The 21,313-nt window shown below is 40.4% G+C and overlaps 1 protein-coding gene across 1 annotated transcript in view; it reads left to right on the top strand.

The window, feature by feature from the left end:
* KDM4C (lysine demethylase 4C) overlaps positions 1-20,505 on the top strand; it is a 324,567-nt gene extending 304,062 nt beyond the window's left edge. The window contains exons 20-22 of the mRNA XM_044272540.1: positions 6,638-6,757; positions 19,493-19,585; positions 19,950-20,505. Coding sequence (XP_044128475.1) covers positions 6,638-6,757; positions 19,493-19,585; positions 19,950-20,123 — 387 coding nt within the window. The 3' untranslated portion in view covers positions 20,124-20,505. The remainder of the gene's footprint in view (positions 1-6,637; positions 6,758-19,492; positions 19,586-19,949) is intronic.
* Positions 20,506-21,313: the final 808 nt, after the last annotated feature.

Here is a 21,313-nt window from a genome sequence, read left to right as displayed (position 1 = left end):
AAACTGCAAAATCCCTTTAATGATTGCAAGGCTATGCTGTAGTTGTGAAATACACAATTTTCCCCTATTTTCAGATCCACTAAGATTTTGGTGGTAGCCTCAAATTGTTCAATCAGCGCTTTCATGATAAGATTTTTATCTATTGCTGTACTTGCATCTGTAATTTTTTTCTCTGGAAAGGAGACATGCAAACTATTCTCCTTTCCAAAATAAAAGGAAAACTGTCTCATGACAGGAATCTAGCTCTTTCTGGGTAACCATCCTTTAACAGAGCAAAGCAAAGAAACTTTGATGGCTGTCTGAGAGGCCTTGTTTGGGGTACTATTTATTCTAATGGAGGGTGCAGAGTATGCATGAGGAGTATTGTAAGCCAGTCAACATTCCTCTTCGTTTGTGGGAAAAATATAAGAAAATAAGCACATCTTTCATCTGCTGGCATCAGACAGGATTAGGAAAGCTGCAATGAATATCTAACCCAGAGGGGCATTGACTAGCCACAATACTCCACACACGTAGTATGTGCTCTCAGTAAGACACACTGCAATTTTTCTCACTTTTTGGGGGACAAAATGTGTCTTAGACCTCATGCACACGACCGTTCCGTTTTTTGCGGTCCGCAAAACACGGAAGCCGCCTGTGTGCCTTCTGCAATTTGCGGAACGGAACAGGCGGCCCATTGTAGAAATGCCTATTCTTGTCTGCAAAACGGCAAGAATAGGACACGTTATTCTTTTTTGCGAGGATCTGTAATAGAGCACCGGATGCGGACAGCACACGGAGTGCAGTCCGCATCTTTTGCGGCCCCATTGAAGTGAATGGGTCTGCACCCGAGCAGCAAAAACTGTGGCTCGGATGAGGACCAGAGCAGTGGTCGTTTGCATGAGGCCTTATGGAGAGAGAAATATGGTGTGTGTGTGTGTATATATACACTCACCTAAAGAATTATTAGGAACACCATACTAATACGGTGTTGGACCCCCTTTTGCCTTCAGAACTGCCTTAATTCTACGTGGCATTGATTCAACAAGGTGCTGATAGCATTCTTTAGAAATGTTGGCCCATATTGATAGGATAGCATCTTGCAGTTGATGGAGATTTGAGGGATGCACATCCAGGGCACAAAGCTCCCGTTCCACCACATCCCAAAGATGCTTCATTGGGTTGAGATCTGGTGACTGTGGGGGCCATTTTAGTACAGTGAACTCATTGTCATGTTGAAGAAACCAATTTGAAATGATTCCAGCTTTGTGACATGGTGCATTATCCTGCTGGAAGTAGCCATCAGAGGATGGGTACATGGTGGTCATGAAGGGATGGACATGGTCAGAAACAATGCTCAGGTAGCCCGTGGCATTTAAACGATGGCCAATTGGCACTAAGGGGCCTAAAGTGTGCCCAGAAAACATCCCCCACACCATTACACCACCACCACCAGCCTGCACAGTGGTAACAAGGCATGATGGTTTACACCAAATTCGGACTCTACCATTTGAATGTCTCAACAGAAATCGAGACTCATCAGACCAGGCAACATTTTTCCAGTCTTTAACAGTCCAATTTGGTGAGCTCGTGCAAATTGTAGCCTCTTTTTCCTATTTGTAGTGGAGATGAGTGGTACCCGGTGGGGTCTTCTGCTGTTGTAACCCACCTTTCTTTCCCATTCTGACATTCAGTTTGGAGTTCAGGAGATTGTCTTGACCAGGACCACAACCCTACATGCATTGAAGCAACTGCCATGTGATTGGTTGACTAGATAATCGCATTAATGAGAAATAGAACAGGTGTTCCTAATAATTCTTTAGGTGAGTGTATTATGTATTTAGACATAAGCAATGCAGAGGCAGCTCTGCCACAAGTGCAACCAGTTTGGTGAAAATGATGTGTCACGTTACTACACTACCATGGTTGTATATCATTTGGTGAAAATGACTTGACACAGGGCTGCAGTTTTTAGTTTAATACCCACTGTTTCCCTCGGTAGCAGATTCTTACAGGACTCCATTTACATAGAGCACACATTGTTTCTAGGAAATACTGTCTAATGTCGTTTTAGTTGAAAACCTAAACTCTGGGCACAATGAATTCAGCTGAAATTCAGTTGTTTACATCTATACAGAACCGAACATCTTTGAAAGCGTGTGCTGCATTGATTCAATCAATCAGACATGCTGCCAATTACACTGTCTTTACCGTCACAATTGTAGGTAGCATTGAGTTAAATTGCAGGTAACATAAAGCTACGGTTTCCATGCTGTGAAATTGGTCTGCGTATTATTTCTACAAGGCGAGCTGTCAAAAGCTGCTCTTTCCTCTGCTAAGGAAGAGAGATCATCTACAATCTGAAACGCCATCCATCCCATTATACTCTATGCCATGTTCATTCACTGGATGTCAGCTCTCTGAATTTCCCGGATCATGAAGAGTGAAAGTGATGTTGAAAAACCGGCAACGGCTTGTGAATTAAAATATAATTATATTGTGAATTAATAAACCTGTGTTGAAAGCCTGCACTCTGTGATGCAATGTTTCAATGTTCGAGAGCCTGTCCACTCTTCTGACATGTCTGTCTTGGTAAATACTTGCATTCCACATGAAATTCCAGTTCTCCATTGTACTGATCCTCTTCTATTCTTCCTGTAAATGTATGAATAAATTGACGGCTAGGTTGTTACTATTGTCTTTGTGACTAGTGTGCGTCACTTATTGCTGACAATGTCAGGCTATGTTGAGACGCCGCTTATTGGCAAGGGGAAAAGTAGCATCCTGTTGTCAGTTAATTCAAGCGTTTCCTGAAGGAATTATACAGTCTTATGACCAGATGCTTCAAAATTGTCATTTCATGAAGAATACAAGTATTTAGTAACAGGCATGCCAGGGGGAAAGATGCATGCTAGTTAGTCAGGGGAGCGCCATACTTTTGCTCAAGTCATATTTTACCTCTGGAAAATGTATTCTAATATTCCCATAATACGCTATCAAATGGAGCAATATTTTTTTGTCAAATTCCTCCAACATAAGAAATCTTCCCTATAAAGTTAGAAACGTACAAAGGAACAGTATGACCCCACAAGTATATGGTGGTGTGATTATGGCTGTGTATGTGGGAGTTAGGTTGTATACACCCCGTAGTCTATCCTATTCATGAGGTGTAGGAATTAACTACATAGTTTGGAGTTTAAATATCCTGTGCTCTTCCAAAATGTGACATGTCCTATAGGTTGCATTTTGGTTACAGTTAATCCTAGACTACAAGTCAGTGATTCAATGGAAAAAAGAACCGGCACTCCACCTTTGCATTGAAGTATTTGGGGCGACGCCCACGGACCGCGCACCCACACCTCTGCGCAGTGCCGCCCGACATCTACAACAAGCATGCAAGTCAGTGATTGTCAACCAAAACCAGGAGTGGAGCCTCCACACGTATAAGCTTTATTGGAAAGATCTGCTCCTGTTCTATGTTTTTGACCCTCACCTGGTTTTGGATCACAATCACTGATGCAAATCATGGACCAAACACTGTATGAAATAAGCCTTAGGGCTCATGAACGTAAGGGCTCAGTGCCCGTATTACGTACCCGCACTGGCCATGTGCACTCTGCTGCGGAGGCTGACCCATTGACTGTGAATGGGTCAGTCATCCGCAAGACATGGCAAAAGATAGGATTTTCAAGAGCCGACCATGAAAATCCCATGTAAAAACTGTTATTTTGCATTCAGTTCTGCAATGCAGTTTTCGAAGGAAGTAGTTGTACACATACTATTTGGTTTGTATTGCTGTATGGTGAAAAACTGTTTCCTTACCATTGGAAAATAATTTTTCATTTTCATAAAAAGCATTTTGGTACATAATCGTTTTCCATTATCCAGAAAGCTATAGTACATGGAGCTAACCTTAAACTGAAGAGACAGCTAGCATTAAGTGCATCAGGGGGAATGGAATTTCTGATATTTTAGTTTCATCCCTAGGGACAATCTTTTACTTTAGAGTGCTTAGGTTGAGTCACCTTTGCATCTTTGACCCAGCATTTCTATTTACTCCATGGGTTTCAGACTGGAAGAGCTGACTCTGTATGACAGTTCTCACACTCTATCACATCCCTTATTTCTACAGCAATATCTTCAAATCATTACGGATTTTCGCTGTGGTTAGAAATGTCACAGTTACACTGTGCTGATTATTTAGAAAATGTCTTCACACACTGTAACAATAGCCAATAATAACAAAACTTCTACATACAAAGCAGAAGGTCCATATTCTTGATATATTTCAGAAATCATTCCTGTAAGCATTAGCCAACCCTTGTACATGTTTTAAATATTTCATTCTTACAAAAAAAATTCAATTTTTCTTTCCCTAAAATCCTAAAATTTTACCCACTCAGGCAATAGATGCCATGTTTGTCTTTCTAGTAAAATGTCCTAACCAGGTAGAATGTGGAAGAAAAATCACCAAGCACATTTGTAATTCCTCAGAAACCTCACCAGATGTCTACAGAGAGTCAAGAGAAAAACAAAACTATTTGTTATGCTAATCTGAGTGCAGCATGCAGTAGATACACTATATTTAGTAAGAAATGGTGCTTTAAAATAAATTAATAAGATGAATTATTTGTTGTTGAGCTAGTCCTGATGCCACATTGTCATCACAACGAAGCAAATTTGGCAAGCATGTGACGTGAATAGATACGCTTCATGATCTATATGCACAGCAGAATTTTATTACGTTAATTTTGTATCAATTGGAGTGCTGTAACTCAACTATATTTTGATTTATGATGTTACTGATTATTTTAAATATATGCAAGCAAACAGAATTTACAAGAATATGACACGGCTCCAGTGCGAAAATGGAAATCTAAATCTTTTTTTCAATAAACATTATTGTGTCATGCACTTATAATTTGTGTCCATCAACACTATTTGCCTTTTTGGTCATTCAAAATCCTATAAAATGGAAGTGGCTTTTTCTAGATCTTGCCATTTTACTTCTTCACAGGCCTCCTAGACTTTTGTACCATTTGCCATAGAATTGAGGAAGGATAATTCCTTATCTGAAAGATGCAATAATTGGAAAATACATTCGTACAGTACTGTGCAATAGTTTTAGGCATGGGTGGGAAAAAACTAAAAAGTAGGAATGCTTTCAAAAAATAAGTGTTAATAGTTAGTTTTTCATCACTTAACAACATGCAAAGTGAATGAACAAAAGAGAAATCTAAATCAAATCAATATTTGGTGTGACCACCCTTTGCCTTCAAAACAGCATCAATTCTTCTAGGTTCACTTGCACACAGTTTTTGAAGGAATTTGGCAGGGAGGCTGTTCCAAACATCTTGGAGAATTAACCACAGATCTTATTTGGGTCTAGGCTTGCTCATCTCCTCCTGTCTCGTCATGTAATCCCAGAATGACTTGATAATATTGAGATAATGTCCCTGTAGATGCCATATCATGACTTCCAGGACTCCTTGTTCTTCGTTATGGTGAAGATAGTTCTTAATACCATTGACTGTATATTTGGGGTTGTTATCCTGCAGAATTTGGAGCAAGTTAGATGCCTCACTGGATAATTATTAGTCTACCTTTCTCAGCATTCAGGACACCATTAATCCTAATGAAATCGCCAACACCATCTGCTGAAATGCAGCCCCAAACTTGAAAGGAACCTACACCCTGCTTCACTGTTGCCTGCAGACAATCATTATTGTACTGCTGTCTAGCCGTTTGGTTAACAAACTGCCTTGTATTACAACCAAATATTTAAAATTTGGACTCTTCTATCTGGAGAACCTGCTGTCCTTTTTCTTCTTTTTTGGCTGCAATTGTTTCAATGAAGACAACTTTTGGACGGGATCCTCTGAACAGTAAAAAAGTGTACCTGGGTCTCACTGGCTCCTGACACTGAGATGATGATACTACTGGACATCTTCGGCTTTCGATAGGGAAGTAGGCATGATGTGTCTTATTTGCTGCACTAAGTTTCCTTGGCTGATTTCTGCATCCACAGTCCTCAGTACTGCCCGTTTCTTTAGGCTTCTTCAAAAGAACTAGAAAATCACATCTTGAAACCCCAGTCTACTTAAATGATACCTTGCTGATGCAATATAGGTATCTTGTGTCTCATCTTGTGTATTATTTGTGCTCAGTCTTGCCGTGGTGTATGACCTGTGACATAAAGCTGTCTACCACAACCTCACCCTTGTAGCAGAGTTTGACTGTTTCTCCCCTAGTTTAGTCTCATACTCAGCTAGCGGTTTGTTTCATTTAGTGACCGTTTCAACCTACGTATGAAAATGAAGATCATTATTAACTGTTTGGTATAATTGGTTAATCATGCACCTGACTATAATCCTTCAAAATCCCTGATTTTGTCCAAGTGTACCTAGAAGAATTGATGCTGTTTTGAAGGTAAAGAGTGGTTGCACCAGATATTGATTTGAGATAGATTTCTCTTTTTTTCATTCACTTTGCTTTTTGTTAATTGATACAAATTAAACTATTAACACTTCTGAACAAGCACTTATCAACTTGCTATATCATTGATTTGGCTCTCATTACTGGTAGACAATCCACATGTGTGAATGGGTGCATACATTTTGTCTACTTTTAATTACTTCATTTTTTTCATTTTTAACAGAGCAGAGACTGTCGGAAGCTAGGTCCACCTTTACAGGGAGAAGATGTCCGGGTAAAATGGCCTGATGGGTTACTTTATGGTGCAAAATACCTTGGATGCAACATTGTCTATATGTACAAGGTGAGTGTAAAATTACTTTTACATTTGTTTACCATTCAAAGCTTTTTACCATATGTGACCATACTTACAAACTAGTGGGGTTGTTTATCAAACTGGTGTAAAGCAGAATTGGCTTAGTTGCCCATAGCAACCACTCAGAATCCAACTTTCATTTTCCAAAGGAGCTGTGAAAAATGAAAGGTGGAATCTGATTGGTTGCTATAGGCAACTAAGCCAGTTCTACTTTATAAGAATACAGCGGCTCACCCCCTCACTGTATGGATAAGGTGCTCACCCTCAGGTCCCACCCTCAGGACCTCAGAAAAAAAGAGGAGGTGTAAGCAATATGAAGGGGCACACTCAGAAGGGAAACACAAGATAGTAACGAATAATGGACTTTATTAGTCTAAAAACAAACCCCTAAAAAATGTATAAAAACATACATGTAGACACACATATACCTATGCAAATGGTGTAAAACTGCAATAGGGAGGAATTCTTATGGGTGTATTAAAGTCCCAAAATTCTGTGTGTACAACAGCGTGCCTGCAAATGTCCTATAAATATACGTGGATAAACGTGGATACTGCTCGTATACCGAAACCACAGTGCACAATGTTTATGCTGCGCTGGATTCCGTAGTGTGCAAGAGACACAACTGGTACCGAATGTCAGCTGAATCCAAAGTGTTCACTTCACAGTGCAATTGATTATATAGAACTTATAATTGCTTCATAGATTCTGTAATGCTCGCAAACGAGCGCGGTCTTACCCCTCTTCACTGCTCTCTGCAGCGTTGTGTCCAGGCGGCCGTGCACTCACAGCGTGCTACGTGATGTGCTGGCCGTACGTGGCGTCCCACGTGACCTGGTTGTCCGGGGGACCGGGTAGACGCTTTAATGACGTCACTGTTTGGCTACTGCTCTTCCAACTTTTGGATTAGTCTTCCAGCTTTTGGATTCAAGCAGGTTTTCTTGCTTTATTTCTTATTTCTTTTGGTTCCAGGCTTCCTTTTTTCTTTGTCCACGCTCACTCTGTATGCCAGACGCGTTTCAGGGTCTAACGCCCCTTCCTCAGTGGCCAACTGAGTGAGCGGATCCTCACTCCTTATAAATGGGATATCGTTACCCACAATCCCACATTATTTTGTGCATTGGATAATCTCTGGACTGGATTTCAATTGTCATACATGTATCTTATGAGATAAAACCATAAATAACCCCATACATTTGAATACTCATATTAAGAACACTTAAAAGTTGTTAAAAAAAAATTGATCTAGGAGAAGACTGCAAGGTCTAGCAATCGTTTTCAGAAAAAACGCATCAAAAACGCATAAGTGTGAATTAGGTCATATATGCGTTTTTTGCCTAAAAATGTCCAATTTGTCCTCAGAAGTAGATACCTGCCTTCTGTTTATATGTTGTTTCACTCAAAAGGCTATATTTTCAAAGCAGAGGTGAAGTGTAATATAATGTTTCAACGAAGAGGTGAAATGTAATATTGCAGCCTAGGGGAGCCGTCCTGGCGCGCTGTTGTATACACAGAATTTTGGGACTTTAATACACCCGTAAGAATTCCTCCCTATTGTAGTTTTACACCATTTGCATAGGTATATGTGTGTGTCTACATGTATGTTTTTATACATTTTTTAGGGGTTTGTTTGTAATAAAGTCCATTATTCGTTACTATCTTGTGTTTCCCTTCTGAGTGTGCCCCTCCATATTGTTTACACCAGTTCTACTTTATACTGGTTTGATAAATCTCACCCATTGTGCTTTCCCGCCTTAAAGCTTCATTCACACGTCAATGTTTTGGTCAGTGATTGTGAGCCAAAATCAGGATTGGAGCCTCCACAGACATAAGGTTTAAGATCTGCATCTGTCCTGTGTACACTGCATCTGGTTTTAGTTGGAAATCACTGACCAAAACACTGACGTGTGAATGAGGCTTTAAGGCTGGAAAGCACAATGGGTGAGATTTATCAAACCGGTATAAATTAGAACTGGCTTAGTTGCCCATAGCAACCAATCAGTGCATTTGAGTGAAGTGAATGTATACAAAGAAACCATAATCATGGGCATGTAAATTCTCAATACATAGCATTGCCCACATATGGTATTGTTGGTGTACCTAGACACCGCTGTAAACTGCACTAAAATTTGGCACTTCTAATTCTTGAGAAGTCCTCTGCACCTAGCTTGACAGGGTAGCAGGCTTACCAGAAGAGGGGTGTGACTTCATAGGTAGAGGGGCATGGCCTTGTATGGACACTGACATTAGCAACAACTTCTTTATGGCTGCATCTAGCACACAGTGATCTTTCTCTGTATCCATCCGAACCTTTGCATTATTACTGTCTTTGTAATACATGTAGCTTAGTCCATTGTAATTGCTCCCTGAGGAACCGTTAATCATGGGGAAACGTGTTGGGATTATCTGTGGTGGATCCCCTGGCACCCCATATCTGAGCGATTGCTTATCCTCTCCTCTGTGGGTTATCCCGGGCATCTCCCCAAGTGATATTGCTTTGACCTAATGGTTATTACTCACTTCTTTTTATTTTTATTTTTTTGCTGTATCAATATTTGTATTTCCTCACTGTCAGATACACCTGGTGTGGGTACTCTAATATCCTGTTTTATCTGCATTACTATCAATAACTCCAAAATGTTTGTATTTAGTTTGCTGTTCAGAGTAGTTATACCTAACAATTAGGTGACCCCCTGTCCCATATATCATATAGCGATCTATCAATTAATATCAAGTTTGGGTTACTGTGAAATTATTAGGCGTGCCCTGATAGGCAACATTCAACCCCAAATTGCACCACAATTCTGGTGTCAAATTCTGTCTCAGAGCAAGCCAACCAACAGTTGGTACAGAGTTAGACAAAAGCCGCTATCCCAGTACCACGTTTATCATCTAGTCTGAGCTCCTGTGATAAAGCTTATGCCATTTATAGGATTAGTAAATCTGCCCCAAAGAATCAAATTGTTAGCCACCTATTTTAGCTGGAATGTGAGATGGTCATGTAAGACACTTTGGGAAACGTTTCATTGCACAGAATATAGTTTTAATGTATTTGACGATTTTCCACACCCTACTGGAATACTTTTCTTATTTCCTGCAAAAATAAAAAATAAAATAGTTCAGTTTAGATTAATTTTCCACTTAGACAGCAGGAAGCATTTTCTCTGTTTTAAATGAGCATATTAGAATGCAGTGTTGTAGACATGGGTTTAGTTAACGGTATCTCATGGCATGTCACTCAGGTTGTCTTCACCTTATACACACAGACAGTCTGAAAAGAGCCGAAAGCTATTCAATTAATTTCCGCTAGCTGTTGAATCAGAAGCAAACATAGGAAAGAAATTAAATAAAGAATAAAAAAAAATTGATGGATGGGTATGCAAAAGTTTCAGCTGTAACTACATAAAAATGTGGCACTACAAATACTGATAATGCAGTGCTGGTAATCTTTGAAACGGACTGTATGGTTAATGGAAAATCCAGAGGCAGAAAACACACACTTTTAAAGACCCATTTTAGTTCCAGCTACTTATATGCCGAGTTAAACTTAGAAAGCCCCTGCAGAGTTGGCTTCTGACTACAGACCTCATGCTTGCTTGTTTTCTGTGACTAACCACTCCATGAATATTTTAAGGAGTGATAGTTTTGCTAAAATAATGCTCCTGTATTGCAGGACTTGGGCATGATTAAGGTCTGACCTTACTTGTAATTATTTAAATGCTTATTGTTAGTGAAGATCATTTTGCCAGTAGTAATACAGCCTTGCCAGAAAGATACAAATTTATGTGAGTAGTCCTTGCACAACACTATTGAAGAACAAATACTTAGATATACATTTACAGGTGACTGTGCAAAATCAATAAAACGTGGAAGAAGGCAAATTAGCTCTTAGCAAGCTCTGCCTCTGATGCTACCAGATATAAGGCAGCTATCCTATAAGTCAATGTTCGACCCTTTAAATAGGCCTTGAGACATGACTCAGATATTAAATAAGCCAGTACCTCATCTGCAGACAGCTGTTTTGGGGTGATGGCCCCTCATCAATCCAGAGTTAATCAGTGTGAGGAGACTTATAGGCCATACATGGAATACTCCGCTGGAATTCTGGTAAGAAGGGATGAAAATGAGCACTTGGCAAGATCTGCCTCTGATGCCACCAGATGTAAGGCAGCTATCCTATAAGTCAATGTTCAACCCTTTAACCTCTTAAGGACACATGACTTACCGGTACGTCATGATGTCCTGGTACTTAAGGACACATGACGTATTGGAACAAGGTGCCTGCTCAAATCATTGAGCAGGCACCTAGGCTAAATGCGCGGGGGGGGGGTGTTGTCGCCCCCCCCCGGTGTGGGCGATCACAAACAAACCGGTTTGATGCGCTTTTTGCAGTTTCTGATCACCACGGTCCCTGACCGGATCAGAAACTTTATAATGCCCAAAATATATATGTTTCACCCCCCCCCGTCCCGTCCCGTCCCGTCCCTGCACCCCTGAATGATTTTATGGCGGCGGGAGGTGCAGGGGGAGGGTTGCGGGCGGTGCGGCAGGCGGGATCGCGATCCCCCGCCCGCCCCCCTTGAATAATCATTGCTGGTTAGTGTGTATACATTGGTGATGCGATGTCAGCCGTTTAACCCTTTCCATACCGCGGTCCGTACAGACCGCTGTATGAAAAAGGTTAACAGCTCAGGGAGCTCCCTCCCTCTCCGATCGGGGGGCTGCTGTGCCTTTGCAGCCCCCCCGATGGAGAGAGCCCCCCGACAGCCCCGTCCTTACGCTTCCCCGTCTGCGAAGTTGTGGGGAAGGTTCCCATGGCAACATGACGCCTTCTCAGGCATCCTGCTGTCCATGGTGCTGAACAGATCTGTACTAAAGGCATAGATCTGTTCAGACAAAGTGTAAGTAAAATATAGTACAGTACCCTATATAATGTACTGTACTGTATTATACAGACATCAGACCCACTGGATCTTCAAGAACCAAGTGGGTCTGGGTAAAAAAAAAAAGTAAAAATCAAAAAACACATTTATCACTGATTGAAAATGAAAAAAAATTCCCTACACATGTTTGGTATCGCCGCGTCCATAACGACCTGATCTATAAAACGGTCATGTTACGTTACCCGAACGGTGAACGCCATAAAAATAAAAAACTATGATGAAATTGAAATTCTGCCCACCTTACTTCCCAAAAAAAGGTAATAAAAGTGATCAAAAAGTCGCTTGTACGCCAAAATTGTAACAATCAAACAGTCATCTCATCCCGCAAAAATCATACCCTACCCAAGATAATCGCCCCAAAACTGAAAAAACTATGGCTCTTAGACTATGGAAACACTAAAACATGATTTTTTTTGGTTTCAAAAATGAAATCATTGTGTAAAACTTACATAAATTAAAAAAAGTATACATATTAGGTATCGCCGCGTCTGTATCGACCAGCTCTATAAAAAATATCACATGATCTAACCCCTCAGGTGACCACCGTAAAAAAAAAAAAAAAAAAAAAAAAACGGTGTTAAAAAAGCAATTTTTTGTCATCTTACGTCACATAAAGTGTAATAGCAAGCGATCAAAAAGTCATATGCACCCCAAAATAGTGCCAATCAAACCTTCATCCCGCAAAAAATGAGACCCTACTTAAGATAATCGCCCAAAAACTGAAAAAACTATGGCTCTTAGACTATGGAGACACTAAAACATTTTTTTTGTTTTCAAAATGAAATCATTGTGTAAAACTTACATAAATAAAAAAAAGTATACATATTAGGTATCGCTGCGTCCATGACAACCTGCTCTATAAAATTACCACATGATCTAACCTGTCAGATGAATGTTGTAAATAACAAAAAAAAAACTGCCACTAAAGCGATTTCTTGTTACCTTGCCTCACAAAAAATGTAATATAGCGCAACCAAAAATCATATGTACCCTAAACTAGTACCAACAAAACTGCCACCCTATCACGTAGTTTCTAAAATGGGTTCTGTTTTTTGGAGTTTCTACTCTAGGGGTGCATCAGGGGGGCTTCAAATGGGACATTGTGTCAAAAAAAAACAGTCCAGCAAAATCTGCCTTCCAAAAAGTGTATGGCATTCCTTTCCTTCTGCGCCCTGCCGTGTGCCTGTACAGCAGTTTACGACCACATATGGGGTGTTTCTGTAAACTACAGAATCAGGGCCGTAAATAATGATTTTTCCAGTGTCATGAAGTACAATATGTGAACGGCCTGGATAAGTCAAAGCGTTTTAAAGTTATCACCACTTAAAGTGACACTGGTCAGATTTGCAAAAAATGGCCTGGTCCTTAAGGTGAAATAAGGCTGTGTCCCTATGGGGTTAAAGAGACCTTGAGACATGACTTGGATAATAAAGCAGCACCTCATCTGCAGACAGCTCTTTAAGGTGCTCTCTGTAAGGAGAGATAGTACCCCCAAGTAAACATGGCGTGATACTCTGTGTTGTGTCAAATCTATACCTGTGGAGTCGACTGCAAAGCAGCACAAACCTTTTAGGTTATCTGTCTTCCACATTTATGGCTTAGAAACAGAATTTGTCATAAAAGTTGGATTGGTGGGTACCAAAGTTTAGACTCTCAACTGTCGGTCTTGGTAATTTCTCCATTCAATCTGTCATCTCACCTGGTACTCCAATCAAACCTTAAAGGGGTTGTCTCACTTCAGCAAATGGCATTTATAATGTAGAGAAATTTTAAGTCTATGTACACCTTTTTGTATTATTGCATTATACTCATTGTGAGCTAAAAATCTTTTTTTCAATTGGTCTTAACAATATAGAATCCGTTTTTCTCTACAGAGCTGATATGCTCTAGCAGCAGCCTGTAGATTTTTTGTCTTTTTCGTCATCTGGGAAGCAGAAGGACTCCTTATCTCTGCTCTCCATCCTTATAAACACTCATTAAAGCTCAGGTCTTATCTTACTGATAAGAATGTAGCTTAAATAAGTGTTTGTGACCTCTTTGTCATTTAAAGGTAAGGGTTATTACATGATCAGCACAAAATGAAAGTACCAGTCACACAGTTAGAAAAACTTTTATCCAAGACTAACAAATGCCCCCCCATACTGAATCTACTTACCTGGCTCCCTGCTCTCCATGCCGATCCTGGTCCCCGCACCGCTGTAGCTGCTTCTCCCCATGCGTGGATGAAAACATCTGGTGTCGGGGGAAGCAGCCAATCGCAGGCAGTGACGGGGGCGCTAGGGAGGCTCATCCCCATACCTGCCTGCCATTGGCTGCTTTACCCGACACCAGATTTTCATCCGCGCATGGTGAGAAACAGCTGTGGCAGTGCGAGGACCAGGAGCTGCATGGGGAGCCAGGTAAGTAGATTGAGTGTGAAGGGCCCAGCATATTGGGTAGCAATATTTTTAATAAAGGCCAATTGAAAATATGATTTTTAGCCAAAAATTAGTAAAATGCAATAATAAACAAACAAAAATTGCCTCCAAAGATGTACATAGCCTTTAATACAAGCCTTTAATACAATAATGTATTGTGATTGTCCATATTGCTTGCTGGCTAGATACATTTTTCCACCACATTATACACTGCTCGTTGGTTACGACTATCCTGTATTCCAGCAGAGGTGGCCAAGCTTGCGAACTATAGGAAAAAGCGCCGGCCTCTCTGGTAGCTGGGACTGTGGTAGTGTGCATAGTCCAGCACTTTTTTCTATAATGTGCAAGCACGACCACCGCTTGCTAGGTTGCAGAGTGGTCGTAAACTTAGAAATGAGAAATGTATAATGTGATGGAAAAATCTATCAAGCCAACAAAGGAGGCAATATGGACAATCGCAATGCATTTGTAAGTGCCTTAAATTAACTTTCTCTAAATGAAAAATGCCATTTGCTGAAGTAAGGCAAACCCTTTTCTGTAATTGCCTATAATGCATTTCATGATAATGCGCTGCATTTTTAGATAGTTTGTTTTTCTTACGCTTGATCAAAGCTAGATTAATGTGCATTGCCAGTAATCCAAACTTCCCAGAGTTCAGATCATCAAAGTAAGATTAGTGCAGACATTGAACAAGCAGCAAATGCCAAGAGATGAGGTGGAGATTCATCATGAGGCCAGTTTTTAGTCAGCTTTACTGGAGTCTGCATTGCCGTAATTTGGGCCAAATTTTTCAAATGTAACAGAATGTTTGATACATTTAGTGCATCTTCGATGCTGACAGTGTAACTGTGTGAGGGCTTTTTGGCAGGTTGATTTGTGTTTTTCATTGGTACGATTGTCTTGCTTTTTAATCTGTTTGTGTTGGAGGGAAGAATAGAAAACAGCAATTCTTTATTTTTATTTTATCGTGCTTTACAATCAGTATATTTGCAAAGTGCAGAACGGATGCGGCCGGTATCCCTGTTTGCGGACCTGTTTTGGTCTTGTGAATGTACCGGTATACTGAAGGCACTGGGGGATAGTGGAGCTGATGGCACTGGGGAAACTGAAGCACTTGGGCTGATCGCACAGGGGGGAGCGAAGGGTGTTGGGGACTGATGGCAGGGGATCTAATGAGGTTTTATAAATGAAAACAGTCTATTAATTCATTTTTTTCTTATTAGAGTACTTGATTAATCGTAAAAAGTAATCAGTAGAATACTCGATTTCTAAAATAATCGTTTACTGCAGTCCTAGTGTGCTCCTGTGGCTGAAACACCTTCCCTCACTGAGATTGGGGATTGTGTTCCTTAGTAGTAATAAGCCTGAGCCTATACAAGGCTACCAGGTGTATTACAGGTATATTCCAATGCAGGGGCAGAACTGTTTGGAATATTCCAAATTTTCTGTTCAGTAATCCATTAAATCACTTTACTGAATAGACATGGCAATTTGATGATTGCATGTTGAGGAACCCTTGAGGGCCTAAAATGTAAAAAACAAACCTGTTTTAAGATATATATATATATATATATATATATATATATATACACACACACACACACGTGTGTGTGTATATATATATATATATATATATATATATATACACAGTTGCAAGAAAAAGTATGTGAACCCTTTGGAATGATATGGATTTCTGCACAAATTGGTCATAAAATGTGATCTGATCTTCATCTAAGTTACAACAATAGACAATCACAGTCTGCTTAAACTAATAACACACAAAGAATTAAATGTTACCATGTTTTTATTGAACACACCATGTAAACATTCACAGTGCAGGTGAAAAAAGTAGGTGAACCCCTAGACTAATGCCATCTCCAAGAGCTAATTGGAGTGAGGTGTCAGCCAACTGGAGTACAATCAATGAGATGAGATTGGAGGTGTTGGTTACAGCTGCCCTGCCCTATAAAAAACACTCACCAGTTCTGGGTTTGCTTTTCACAAGAAGCATTGCCTGATGTGAATGATGTCTCACATAAAAGAGCTCTCAGAAGACCTACGATTAAGAATTGTTGACTTGCATAAAGCTGTAAAGGGTTATAAAAGGATCTCCAAAAGCCTTGCTGTTCATCAGTCCACGGTAAGACAAATTGTCTATAAATGGAGAAAGTTCAGCACTGCTACTACTCTCCCTAGGAGTGGCTGTCCTGTAAAGATGACTGCAAGAGCACAGCGCAGACTGCTCAATGAGGTGAAATAGAATCCTAGAGTGTCAGCTAAAGACTTACAAAAGTCTCAGGCATATGCTAGCATCCCTGTTGGCGAATCTACGATACGTAAAACACTCAACAAGAGTTGATTTAATGGGCGGATACCACAGAGGAAGCCATTGCTGTCCAAAAAGAAACATTGCAGCACGTTTACAGTTTGCACAAGAGCACCTGGATGTTCCACAGCAGTACTGGCAAAATATTCTGTGGACAGATGAAACCAAAGTTGAGTTGTTTGGAAGAAACACACAACACTATGTGTGGAGAAAAAGAGGCACATATGTGTGTGTGTGTATATATGTGTATATATATATATATATATATATAAAGTAAATTTACCCCATTTCCCATAAAATAAAAATAAGCAATAAAAAAATAAACATCATAGGCATTGCCTCATCTGGAAATGCATGTTCTATTAAAATTCACTACTCACAAAAAGTTATTTTGGCTTCTGGGTGAAATTCCGGGATTACCCTAAAATGCACTCTAACCTTTACAGGTGAACTTAATATAACCTTCTCTAAACGTTGAATGCACATGTCCAGCTGTTCAGTGTTTCAGTACTTTTTGCACAACTTGCTGTTCTCTAACAAGGAGCTTAACGGCAAAATTCACAACAGGTGTTTGATTCCTGAATCGCCCAATAAATTTCCTGGTTCAATTTGAATTGGTATTTAAACTTAAATTAAATTAAAATTTATTAATTTTTTCTCATATTGCTGTTCACATTTTGACATCATGAGACCAAGACAACACCTAACAATTGATCAACAGTACCTCGCCATTGCGAGGCTTCAGGCAGGATGTTCAGTCAGAAGTGGCCAATGAGCTTAGAGTGTCACAGAGTATCATCAGCAGGTTGCAACAGAGAGATTGGAAAAGTCACAGAAAGGCTTAGAGGTGGATGCCTCTGCATGCTAGACGACCTGCAAGGGTTCATGATCACACCACCAGGCACAGGCGTCGGTGGGACCAGTGGGCCTCAGTGCTGTTCACTGATGAGTCTATTTACGGTGAGCAGAAATAGTCGCCGCCAACGATGTTTGAGACGTCAAGGAGAGCTCTATGCATCAGCCACTGTTGTCACCAGACAAGTCTTTGGTGGTGGTGGTGTTACAGTGTGGGCAGGTGTATCTAGTCATTACAGAACTGCCCTACACTTTGGAATGGTATAGTGACAAGCCCGTACTACTTGAATAATATCATTAATCCAGTCATTTTGCCTCTGCATGAACAACACAGGCGTAATTTCATCTTCATGGACGTGCGCCAGCTCATCAAGGTTGCATAATTCTCCAGACCTAAATCATATTGAAAACCTATGGGACCAGCTGAGTCGCCGTGTAAAGGCTCGTAACTCTTTTTACCCCAGGACCTCAATGATCTGATGGCCTCTCTTCAAGAAGAGTGGGATGCCATGCCTCAGCAGACAATAAGTCGACTTGTGAACAGCATGAGACGTCATTGTCAAGCTGTATCACACAGGAGGACAAGTTACTTCAGAGCAGTGAGGTAAAGAGCTGCCTCATCCTCCTCTCTGCTCTACTTGTCAGGGGTTATGGTACTGAATACAGTTTAATATGATCTTCAGCTGAATCTCTGTAGGAATGGAGTTAATGAGGAGACATGAAGTACAGAGAGGAGGCGGAGATGTGGCTGTGTCCTGCTGTGTGATTAGGACAGGTTTTGTGTGTTTTAATAGGAGGACGGCCATTTTATTTCTCCTGATGATTGCTACCCAGACAAAATAAGCCATTGTAACTAATGAAAGGTATTTGAGAATATATTTATAATAAAGTAATATTTAGGTATTTTCATTTTCTTAATTCCCGGAGAACCCCTTTAAGCATCAATTACAGCTTGACAACGACGTTTAATGCTGTTCACAAGTCGACTTATTGTCTGCTGAGGCATGGCAACTGCGGGTATCGCTGTTATGGGGGCGCTGCGGGACAGTTGTTGTGTACTCACTTAATCATGTGCAGTTATCCCCCCCCCCCCCCCGATCAGATAGAGACTGACCATATAATTACTGTGATAAAGTCAGTTTGGGTCAGAAGAGTGCAGTCGGCCTGGGAGATGCGGCTGGTACATGGACCATGTTCCCCGGGCGATCATAGTAGTCTCAAATGATGTATCACACGACAGGCCAACATAAACACTTCAGCAGGCAGGACCAAGAAAGATAGCATTAGGCCTTATGCACAAGACCATATCGATTTTGCGGTCTGCAAGTTGCGTATTCGCTTAATAAGTATACTGTCCATGTTTGATTTTGTTGCAGAGCCATTAACGTCTATGGATTTGAGGTCTGCATTTTGAGGACCAGAATAGATTATATTTTTTTGCAGAACTACATATGGATGTGGAAAGCACACATATGACATAATCAATTTCCACATCTGTATGTCAGATTCACAAAAAAATAGAATATGTCCTATTCTGGTCCTCAAAACGCAGACCTTGAATGTATAGAAGTCAATGGGTCCGCAAAAAAATGCATATCGCACACGAACAGTATACTTATTTAGCAGATGCGCATCTTGCAGACCGCAAATTGGATATTGTCATGTGCATTAGGCTTTAGATGCACACTTCAGCAGGCAGTATCATACGAGATAGGATTAGATACACAGCTCCGCAGGCAGTATCATAGGAGATAGTATTAGATACACTTCAGCAGGCAGTATCATACAAGATAGGATTAGATACACAGCAGCCTATGTATCAGACACAGCAGGCAGTAAACAGCCATGTAAACAGCAAGCTGTGAATGTTAACAGATCTGCCAGGAAAGTCTGATGCCCAGAAAGCAGAGACATTAAAATCATATATTGGAGGCATAGTTATGCATGGTGAGGGGTGTTAGGAACACATAAAAATAATTTTGATTTGATTTTGCGACCGGACAAACTCTTTAAATTTCAAGATAAGTATTGCTACATCGGTATAACATCGCTTCACTTATACAATATTGCAATCTGTGAATTGTTCTCATTCTAATATAAATATACTTTAATATGCGGTACTTTAAACATCGTTTTGGGTGATAGAGTAAATTTTTCCTTTACTAATTTCTTTTTTGCACAGGTTGAATTTGAAGATGGGTCACAAATTGTGACAAAGAGAGAAGATATTTACACAATGGATGAAGAACTTCCTAAGAAGATCAAATCTCGTTACGTAAGTTTCTTTTTCACTTTTATTTTAGCTTTTGTCTTAATCTATGATGGGGAGAAGTGTAACTAGTCATTGGAATGTTTATATAGTGACTAAAAATACTCCAGTTGACCATGCAACCGTATGATGCTAAAATCCTGAAAAGCTCCTCTTTAAAAGATATTGTAAAGAGGACATTGCAAGATTAAACCTCCAGATCTAAAGTTGTCTCATAATCTGCAAGATAGGCAAGGTAGCCTTTTAATACCGTCATACTTTAGGGGGTTACTGGCTCTTGTTAAGGAGACCAGCAGTATATGGTGTTTGGGCATATGGATTATTAGTTTTTTTTTGTATATTTCATCTAATTTTTCTAATACTGTTCTAGTCCAGAGCATCGGACATGAAATTTCAAGATGCGTTTTATGGGGAAGAAGTCATTAACGACAAAAAAAGACAGAGAGTACTGAATGTTAAGTTCAAGAATGAATATGTTGATGATCCCGGATATCGCACATTTCTCAAGAGTTCATTCCAAAAGAAAACCCACAAGGGACAGTAATGGACTAATACAACATGCAACTGAATAGACCCAAGTTTGCGAGAGATTTGTTACTGCATTTGCACTACACCCATAAAGTAGTACTTTGGACTGAAAGGTCATTCTGGTTCAACTCCTTGTCATAATTCCTGTTCATACATAACATCTACTGGCTTGCAGTGGATCCTTGTCATCATTGACATTACATTGTCTATTAGATACATGGCCATAGTACAGCACTTCTTCAACTAATGGTGTTAAAGAGCTATTCCCATCATATACAGTGGGGGCATATCACTAAGATATTCCCCCATTGTCTGATAGGTGCGGGTCCCACCTCTGGGACCCGCACCTACAAGGAGAACAGAGCACGGAGAGCTGTGGCTGGAGGACCCCGGGTCCACCACCAAGTGCTGCTGCCTGCTACTCCCATACAAGTGAATGGGTGTGGACTGCTCCCATTAATTTCTATGGGGCAGATGGAAATGGCCGAGCCAGCATGCGGCTATTTTTGGCAGCCCCATTGAAATGAATGGAGGGCAGCTGCACATGCGCAGTACGCCCTCCATTAATTTCCCCGCTTCGTTCTCGTTGTAGGTGCAGGTCCCAGAGGTGGGACCCGCATCTATTAGACAATGGAGGCATATCCTAGCTATATGCCCCCATTGTATGTGATGGTAAAACCCCTTTAAGGGGAATACGTCACAGCCTCATTGCTAGCCAGAAAAACTATGCGCTCCTAAAATAGAATCCTGACTTTACCACCCTGAAAGTGTTTCAATTGTTTTTGGAGATATTTGCAGGAAGTATGCATGCTAATTTTGGTGGCACAAGGTACCCACTTGGGTCATGTATACAGACATTGCACTGTATACACTGCTAATCTAAACTGTAAGTCCTATGGAACATTCATTTGTTCGCATGCATTGATTTTTCTTGTAGTAGTGGCCCAAGATACCACGTTCTGTTTTTCCCAGAATGTTCTCATTCATGTTACTACATCTACTGGAACTGAGTTAAAAGCTGAAAAGTCTTAAGAAGCATTGACTTGGAAACTACTCTAGTCACTCAGGGCTGCATGTTGTCAGGATATATACATTGTTGTTCTACCACAAACTATATATAGTTTATCTTACCAGCATTTATTATGAAAAACTTGCGGTCATCAGAATATTTAAAGGTCAACAGTTTGGGTTAATGTACATATTCCA

The sequence above is a fragment of the Bufo gargarizans genome, chromosome 1 (assembly GCF_014858855.1).
Source record: "Bufo gargarizans isolate SCDJY-AF-19 chromosome 1, ASM1485885v1, whole genome shotgun sequence".
Lineage (NCBI taxonomy): Eukaryota > Metazoa > Chordata > Amphibia > Anura > Bufonidae > Bufo > Bufo gargarizans.
Note: the sequence above shows the minus strand (reverse complement) of the source record. Positions and strands in the feature narration are given on the sequence as shown.